Here is a 9023-nt window from a genome sequence, read left to right on the forward strand (position 1 = left end):
GGAAAACATAATCCAGTCAGTGATGTAGTACTGTTTTAGGCAATCACCTTATGTCAATATATGCATTGTCCTATGCATTCATTGCATACAACTCCACTGCTTAGTCAATTTGTATCGAGAATAAATCAATAATTAAATAGTTAATTCATCATTGCATGGATCATGCATTAATAATTTGGAAACAATAGGGTAGGCTATAGACTTATAAGAAAAAGCTTTAAGAAAACTATTCCATATATATGTATTATATTTGTAATATGTTATATATGGATATCATATAAAGCTAATCACTTTTTTGATTAAAAAACATTACATTTAGTTGTATATGATATGCAAAAAGGACTGATGCGATAAGCAGGTTTATTTCGTGATACGTCATTATATTGCCCAATGAGAAGCTTTTGATTTACCCGTTACGACGCCCGCGCACGTCTGCGTAGCGTCGGATTTGACGTAGAGTGCTCCCTGGGACGTGGCTAGCAAGCTAGTTGTACTCAAGACCTCGGCAAATAGATGAAATTGAGAATACAATCATTTTACTGCATGGTCAGGTAAGTTTAACTAACAGTTTAATATTGTACATTGAACTTGCTCCAAAAGCGGCAGAATAGCTTGGTAATATGCCCAGAGAGCGTCCTGTCTGGTTAGCGTAGGGAGCCAAGCAGCTAGCTAGCTAATGTTGCCCACATTTAGGATAGGGCTAACGATAGCCAATGGAAGCTATAGCTATAACAGTCAATGTATTAAAGTATTCTTATGCTGACTCCCATTCAAAACATATGTGGCTATTATGTCTAATGTCTTATGTCAAGCTATTGAGGATGGTTGTAGCATGCAGGTCTGTCGCTTATGGAGGTAGGACAATGTGTTGGGAGCAGACAGTGATGCTCCCAGTGAATATAGGTCAGCCACCACTCAGCTGGGAAAACAAGGAGCTCTCCTTCTATGTTACCGCAGTTGTCAGGATTTTATGTGCATAACATTTTCAGTCTTATCGTTTTCAGCGGAGGACATTGTTCGAAGACTTCTGCAGTCAGAACGGTGTTTGCCGCTATTAAGTTACTCTCTTCAGTCGTTTCCATGATGGATATATTGTTGTATACACCGCAGTGAATATTAATTAGTTGGGCAGATTGATATATTTTAGACAATGCTTGGGCTCATTTTTGAGTAAGCTTAAATGCATATACTAGGCTACATCTAAAGTCATCAACGCAACCTAGTTCGTGGGTCGCCTCGCCTGGTCGGTGTTTGCAGAACTTGTACTGTAATTTGAATGCTTAAGTACGTCTATAATGGTTTAATTTATTTGTATCTGTCTAACAAAATAGAATCCACGTGTGATCTGTCAGCAGCTGATCAACAACTGAATGGAAGAACCCATAGCTTACTGTGAGTGAAAAACATTTCACCCAGCATTCTGTACAAAATCTAATATCTTCATTTTAATGGTGAGGTTAACTTTTGAACATTATTCCACCCTTCTCAGGAGATTGTTGGCCCCGGTAATGTACCATGGGGTATGACGTCGTCAGGTTCCAAGGGGAGGTGGATGAAGACCTGCTGTGCCCCATATGCAGTGGAGTACTGGAGGAACCAGTGCAGGCATGTCACTCCAAAAGTGCACCCGGTCTTCATGGAGCTCTATTTCTGTTTTTCGGTGGTTTGACCGTATCTCTATTTCCACACAGGCCCCGCACTGTGAGCACGCCTTCTGCAATGCCTGCATCACGCAGTGGTTCGCCCAGCAGCAGATCTGCCCGGTGGACCGCACGGTGGTGACGCTGGCCCACCTGAGGCCCGTCCCTCGCATCATGCGCAACATGCTGTCCAAGCTGCAGATCAGCTGTGACAACGCAGGCTTCGGGTGCGTCGCCACGCTGCGCCTGGACCAGCTCCAATCCCATCTCAAGGACTGCGAGCACAACCCCAAGAGGCCGGTCAACTGTGTGGAGGGCTGCGGGTGAGTAACGTTCAGAGCGACAGCAAGCTGGCCGTGGTGTTGCCGTCTCGACAAAAAGGAAGGCCACTCGTATAATTAATGTGACGTGAAGAGAAGATTTGAATTCGACAATCAAACCTGAGATCAACACAGATACAGTCCTACGGTTGCAATATAGTAGTCACCTCTTAAACTGTGTGTTTTGAAACCATAAAATGAAGTGACTATTTTCGTCTCTCTCCCCCGGTGACAGGCTGGAGATGCCCAAGGATGAGATGTCGAATCACAACTGCATCAAACACCTGCGTAGTGTGGTGCAACAGCAGGCAACCAAGATCTCTGATTTGGAGAAAAATGTTGCAGAGCATAAGCATCAGTTGGGGGAACAAGTAAGAATTTGTTTCTCATCTCATATCTCTAGAGCTATTTTTAATTTAAAAAGCATTCTCAAATGACAAGTCGAAGAATGGAATTAAATTAGTCACGGCTAAGTGACTCCACAGACTTGAGATAATACAGCCACTGATGATATTCTCTCCCTCATTCAGAAGAGGGACATCCAGCTGCTCAAAGCCTACATGCGGGCCATTCGCAGTGCTAATCCCACCCTGCAGAACCTTGAAGAGAGCATTGAATACAATGAGATACTGGAGTGAGTCCCATTTACTTGTTCTGGTCTGCTGCCTCTACCGCTTCCTGTTTCCTGCTGAGATCACGACTCAAAGCCTTCCTGCCTAACTTGCGTTTTCTAGTTTTTTCTGACAAAAGCTTTCTTGCGGCCAAAAAAATATCTACCAAGGAATCATCTTAGAATACTATAACAAGTTATCGAAAACAAGTTGTATTCGTCATAACGTCCCGTTTGTCACTGCGATGGGTTTGAGGTTGTGGTCCCACGGCCCCCCTGATGACCTTCTCCTTCCTCATACGTTCCCCCACCAGGTGGGTGAATTCCATGCAGCCCGCCAGAGTGACCCGCTGGGGCGGCATGATCTCCACCCCGGACGCCGTGCTGCAGGCGGTCATCAAGCGCTCCCTCATTGACAGCGGCTGCCCGCTGTCCATCGTCAACGACCTGATCGAGAACGCCCACGAGCGCAACTGGCCGCAGGGCCTGGCCACGCTGGAGACGCGGCAGATGAACCGCCGCTACTACGAGAACTACGTGGCCAAGCGCATCCCGGGGAAGCAGGCGGTGGTGGTGATGGCGTGCGAGAACCAGCACATGGGGGAGGACATGATCCTGGAACCCGGCCTGGTCATGATCTTTGCGCACGGCGTCGAGGAGATTTTATAACCTGCCGGCGGCGGCGGAGACCAGAGACAAGCAGGAGGGGGGGGGGCTTTGGGTCGGAGGGGCCGGGGCGAGGCAGCGATGGCAGTGGTAGCACCGCTTCAACAAACCAGGCTGTATTTTTATGTTTCACTTTAAACGACTGTGGTGGGACGAGAGGTTGTACATCTACAAAGTCGATGAACCTATGCCTTAAAATAAGGAAATACACCATATGAACCTGGCGAAGGACAGCTGAACCTGACTGATGATATCTAAGAGAACGGGAGAGATTTAAATGTTTACAAGGGTCATAACTTGATACATAGTGCTTTAACACATTGATTGTTCTGCTTCTGCCACATCCCAATATATGAAAAGGCTTCTCTGTACTCCCCACGTATCGCAAATTGTATAAATGGTTGTAAATAGACATAGTATATTGAATTATACAAATAGTATCATCTTATTCTTCTTACTGTAATTGGACTGATTCTTTTTTTTGTTTTATTTGATGTTGATAAAAAAAATGGTCAGCGTGTGTGACTGTGTGGAAGGTTTACTTCTTGCTAGCTTTCTGCTTATTTTTTGTGTATATTTTACGAGACCTTGTGCTTCACATTGTTGTGCCATTTATTTTATTTATTGTGTTGCCTTTTACATGAACATGCTTGAAAATATGATCATATCATCTATGTAAATTTGCCTTCAGTACATTTAAACTTCTTGGCAAATTTGTTCTTCCATCCTTGGTTGTATATATTTAGTATGTTGTGTCACAGTGAAACGCTGGAACAGTTATTGTTTTGAAATGCAACATTGTGTATTACATTTTATTCCAACAATCAGCATTTGCATGCGAGGTGATCATGTTGTTGATTACTAAAATAAAAGCTTTTTCGGCAGTCTTCACACATAAATACCTTCTGATGGCTCATGTTGATAATCAACAGCTTTTTTTAATCAACAACGTGGGACTTGCATAGGTATGTGTAGGCATGCTCGTAATGGCCTTCGTTGGAGACAGTGCTTAAGTACTCCATTATAATGCCCTTTGGGGATAGAAGGTGGATGTGTTGAGATGGCGAGACTTGCAGTATGATTTTCTTCCCTCTTCTGAAATGGGTTTTCAAATGAGAAAGTAATAAAATATTTAACCCTATTCCCAAGAAATATATATAAATACTTTGTCCTAAGTGAGTGAATTATTAGAAGTGATAATCTTATTCCCGCCACACCATGTCGCCACTGGTCCATGTTTGAGCTATTTCTAAATTCCAAATCCCTCCACATGCAATATAGATACATGGCCAGACTTAATTCCCTTTTAAATAATAAATCAGAGATTTGAGATTGTTTAAAAGCAAGCACTAAAATAATGGCACCACGTCTACCCTTTCAGTTGATATGCATCTGTAAAGTGTGTGTGTGTGTGTGTGTGTGTGTGTGTGTGTGTGTGTGTGTGTGTGTGTGTGTGTGTGTGTGCGTGCGTGCGCGTGCGTGTGCGTGTGTGTGGCCGGTCCACAGAGCTCGTCAGACGGGTTGTCCATTGTGGGGTGTAAACCCTATTGTGGACTGCGGAATGTGACATCATGCGCCCTGGTGCCAAGTGGCATACCTGGTTTTGTCCTTGGTTCTCATTGTGTGGTTTGTGCAGTGTGCAGTGATGCTGCAGTCTCGCTTTATTACTGTCCGAGCAACTTATGACACAAATAACAAGGGGGACTCAATCTCAGGTGTCAATACAATGTCAATAAAACAAATAGCTTACAAAAACAAATCTGGTTAAGTTGTCAATTCAATTTAATATATTTTTTAGTGTATAGCCCATAACCAGCTGTACAGTCTCAAAGGGCTTAACAGTATGACACCCCCCTGACCCTAGCCCCGAAGAGGAACAGAGAAAACTTCCTTAATAAGCACGGAATAAATCTTGAGAAGGAACGCCGTGTGGGGGATCCCTCCTTCCAGGGTTTTTCAGGAGTGTAATGGATGCCATAATTGACCTACAAACATATAAACAGGCAAAACATTTTAAATCGGTGAAGGGGTGCCGGCCGGCCGCTCTATTTTATACGCAGCTTGGGTCGGCTGCGCTAAAGCAGAGAGACGCGTCGGGCGTGTCGCGTGGGAGTCGCTCGAGTGCCCCACTCACACTTGCTCACTCGCGCTCCCCGAGTCAGACTCGGTCGGCGGCGGAGACGAGAAGTTCACCGAGAATCTTCTCCTTCATTCGTGACTAGGAACCGCCTGGACCGCCTAGACTGCTACTAACTACAACAAAAAACCCAGAGAGGAACACGAAGTGGCTGGACTGAAAGGTAGATGTTTATATTGCCAATGCTTTCTCCGAGATAACGTGCTTTAACGCAGGGTGGTTTATTATTAAAGTTAAAGAGAGCACTCAACACGATAAGTCAGCCGCACTCAAACTTTGGCACATCCTCAGTATGGGGGAGTAGCCTGGTGTGGTCTTCCTGCTCGATAAGCGAAGGATTTATTGTGTCTACTCTTAACTGGCCTAAATTTGTACACCGCTTTTCTAACCAGGGGGCACTCACAGCGCTGTACAATATTTGCTAACATTCACCCATTCGTGGACACATTCACTCACCGAAGGCGAGGTCAACCATGCAAGGAGACAGCTAGCTCGTCAGAGGCAGTCAGGGTGAGGTGCCTTGCTCAGGGAAACCTCGACACTTAGGAGGAGCCGGGGATCGAACTAGCAACCTTCCGGTTACCATTCAACCCGCTCTACCTCCTGAGACACATGCCGCTGACTTGTACGCCTGCATTGTTAAGGTAGGATTATTCATAATAACTAGTCATCAAAGCAGAGCGACCCTCCTGCTCTGTGTGCTTCATCATGTCACGCAGTAACCTGGGCCATGTTTATTTCTGAATGCCAAGTCTCTGCGTTCTTGAATTACATCTGAGAACTCATCACTCAGCTCCTGCTATTTAGGGCTGGTGTGGAATTCAAACTACAGTGTGGATTTTGGGTTTAAGGGATCCTGCTTTGGTTGTTAACTAGAATAAAGCGATAATTACTGTCAGGTAAAATTTGGAATGTCATGACCAATTGAGATGCAGTAATGAGCATGAGTAATAATGTGTTTATTGTTGGAATGAAATGAATACAAATGTAGTACTACACGTTTGATTCGATTTTTGTTTTGTGAAAAAAAAAAAAAAGGGAGCATCGTTGGTGATCGACTCTTTCTGAGCTGTCAAACTGAGGACTTCCCCTCATCCATATATTGACAATGGAGGGTAGAGCTTTATTTTATTTTCTTACACGTGTCACACCATAAGTTTTCAATATCTGTTCCAATTTATTCCTTTTGTTTACTTGTATAAGTAAACCAACGAATACATGCTATGAAATCTAGTGAATCAAACCTGCATTTAGCTCTGCTGGAAGAAAACACACACGGACAAACACGCACACAAACACGCAGCGGTATTCTGTAGCAGCACAAGAGCTTCCAGCAGAAAAATCAATAAAGTAGTGAGGTCATTCTGCCCATGGATACTGTTTACATCAGAAATAGAGGGAGCATGACAAATATAAATGAACCCATTGGATGCTTCATACCCTGCATCCCGCTGTGCAGTCAAGCAAGCTGTAGTAACTTACCAGCCTTTATTCTTTAACAAATGTTAAATTTGCTTTTATTATTGACCATGACACATTTGTTCCTTTAGCAGGCCTGCTCTCTCCTGGGATCTGGTGGATTATATTGATAATCTATACATGTAATGTAAACCAATTGGTATTGATTGAGGCCGATCTCACAAGAGCAACTTGCTTGTCAAATGACTCAGTAACCCCACGTCTTGGGGTAGGTTTGAGGTTTTGTGATTAACACTGCAAGGATTTCTCCACTGCCTCCACAAAAACATCTAGCCGTTACATAAGCCATGCCCCAGTCAGACCCGCAGATGAGCCATGCTCCTTTTGAAGCCAAGAGGCAAGGAACGCTTCGCCCACATTCTACTGCAGAAAACACTGTGATTCATACTTTAGTGACGATCCTTTAGTGCTCACGGTGCACACGTCTTTCCAACATTTCCCTCACTCTTAGTAGGGCTTCTTAGCAGTCATGCATGCTGCTCATAATTTCAACATGTAAACCCTCCCTGCAGGAATATATGTTGCAACAGCAGGGGGCCAAGCAGCAGCCACAGCAAGCTTCTGCCCTTTTGAGCGAAATTTAATCTTTTAAGAGGTTGTTTTTTTGGTTCCGCCCAGAGGGAGAGTGAAGGTTGGTGCTTGAGTTCCTGTATCGGCCCTGGAAGTGACCTTTTGAGCAAACATGCCATTTATAGTAAGCGAGTATTCCCTTGTTCAGGCACTGAGTCACAGTAGCATCTGCATGCCTGATGCACTTTCAGTGTCAGAGCGTCCCCCCACCTCCCGTTTCAGAGGCAGCAAAAGTGTCTGACAGCGTGGGAGGAACAAGAGAAGTCAGGGAGGACCCCCCCCCCCCCCACCAGCACCAGCACCTCCCACTACCTGAGGCGGTTAGTCACCCGTGTCGAGGTTCAGACAGTAGCTGATGAAGGGACCTGTTTTCCATGGAAACCACGCAGAGCCGAACCTTATATAACACACAGGCCGCCACACTTCGAGAGGGAAAGCGAGAGAGACAGTGTGTCATTCTTCTTTGCCGTTATAGTTTTTCGTGTTTTCTCTTTTTTAGATATAGCCTCTTAACTTTTTCCAGCGCAGTCTCCACGAGCGCTCGGTTCAAAGGAGAACACTAAGCCGTGTTTTCCGAGCACAAAGCGAAGGGGTTCAAAGGCTCAGTCCCACCGGTGTTATAAAATGGCAGATTTCCTTGACACAAGGTGTGGGCGTTACGACAGCTTGTACAAACACCGGCCTACTCGCAAAAAAGGTCATCCCTATACCTTTAGGCTGACGCTGCATAGGAAGAGTGTTTGTGTAGAATGACCCCTGAGAAAGATTGGATATGGGAAATCACTAGACCTAGCTCTTGGAAAGAAAACCACCAAGCATTTGGCAATTCATTTAGCTTGTCTTCCCTTTCCACTGGTTTAATCTATTTAGAAGGCTGCATGTATTTCTGTAATTATATTATAACAATACTTTTATTTTTATACAGGCCCGCCTCAGATTCACAAGCCCAATAATTATAATCCTTGATGTTTACTTCAGAATCAACCATTGCCTCCGTAATGCAGTTACTGGATTCAGTTACAATCTCGGTTCCAATTTAATTTAAAACATTAATGGGTTCTCCATTCAAAGAGACAATGGCAACACTATATTGTACAGTATGGACGCAAACCCACACTCACTCTCACACACACACACACACACACACACACACACACACACACACACACACACACACACACACACACACACACACACACACACACACACACACACACACACACACACACACACACACACACACAGCATCCAAACAGGGCCTTCCGTATCGGAGCTCTGCAGTGTGTAATCTCAGTGAGGACCAGAAGCAGGTGGTCATACACTGTGTATGTAGGTTAACAACGCACACACCTTCCACGGTCCGATTGACCAAATCTCTCCCAAGCTATAGGGCCCTGACTTGGTGTTTATTTGAGCTGCTGCCAGTTTGAATCCCGCAGAGCTGCCCCTGTGACTGTTCCACAGTGCTGACACAAGCGTGAGGTGTTCTCTCTGAATTAGATTCCCCGTTCTGCAGTGATCCGACGCTGCTCCCTCATTGTTGGAGGTGATCTCCACTCTCCACGTCAATGTGTTGTGAGTGTAAATAATTATCCAATCAG

At 44.7% G+C, this 9023-nt stretch overlaps 1 protein-coding gene across 2 annotated transcripts; it reads left to right on the plus strand.

Annotated features, from left to right (window-relative positions):
- The first annotated feature begins 401 nt into the window (after window positions 1-401).
- On the plus strand, window positions 402-4135 carry rnf41 (ring finger protein 41). Of its 2 annotated transcripts, none has more exons than XM_060047759.1 (7): window positions 402-551; window positions 1332-1392; window positions 1490-1605; window positions 1692-1963; window positions 2196-2331; window positions 2491-2594; window positions 2885-4135. In XM_060047759.1, exons 3-7 carry the CDS (start codon window positions 1516-1518, stop codon window positions 3237-3239), a joined length of 957 nt encoding a protein of 318 aa, XP_059903742.1. In that variant the 5' UTR covers window positions 402-551; window positions 1332-1392; window positions 1490-1515; the 3' UTR covers window positions 3240-4135. The 2 variants fall into 2 exon arrangements, with proteins under 2 accessions (XP_059903742.1, XP_059903821.1); XM_060047838.1 differs by having other exon boundaries at window positions 417-546.
- The last annotated feature ends 4888 nt before the right edge of the window (window positions 4136-9023 follow it).

The sequence above is a fragment of the Gadus macrocephalus genome, chromosome 1, assembly GCF_031168955.1.
Source record: "Gadus macrocephalus chromosome 1, ASM3116895v1".
In the NCBI taxonomy this organism is placed as follows: Eukaryota; Metazoa; Chordata; class Actinopteri; order Gadiformes; family Gadidae; genus Gadus; species Gadus macrocephalus.

What these genes read in the sequence shown, in the direction of transcription:
- rnf41 (XM_060047759.1), top strand. Translation starts at nt 1,516, where the DNA reads ATGGGGTATGACGTCGTCAGGTTCCAAGGGGAGGTGGATGAAGACCTG. An exon ending in AACTGTGTGGAGGGCTGCGG is followed by an intron (nt 1,964 to 2,195) that starts GTGAGTAACGTT and finishes CCCCGGTGACAG; the next exon opens with GCTGGAGATGCCCAAGGATG. An exon ending in AGCATCAGTTGGGGGAACAA is followed by an intron (nt 2,332 to 2,490) that starts GTAAGAATTTGT and finishes TCCCTCATTCAG; the next exon opens with AAGAGGGACATCCAGCTGCT.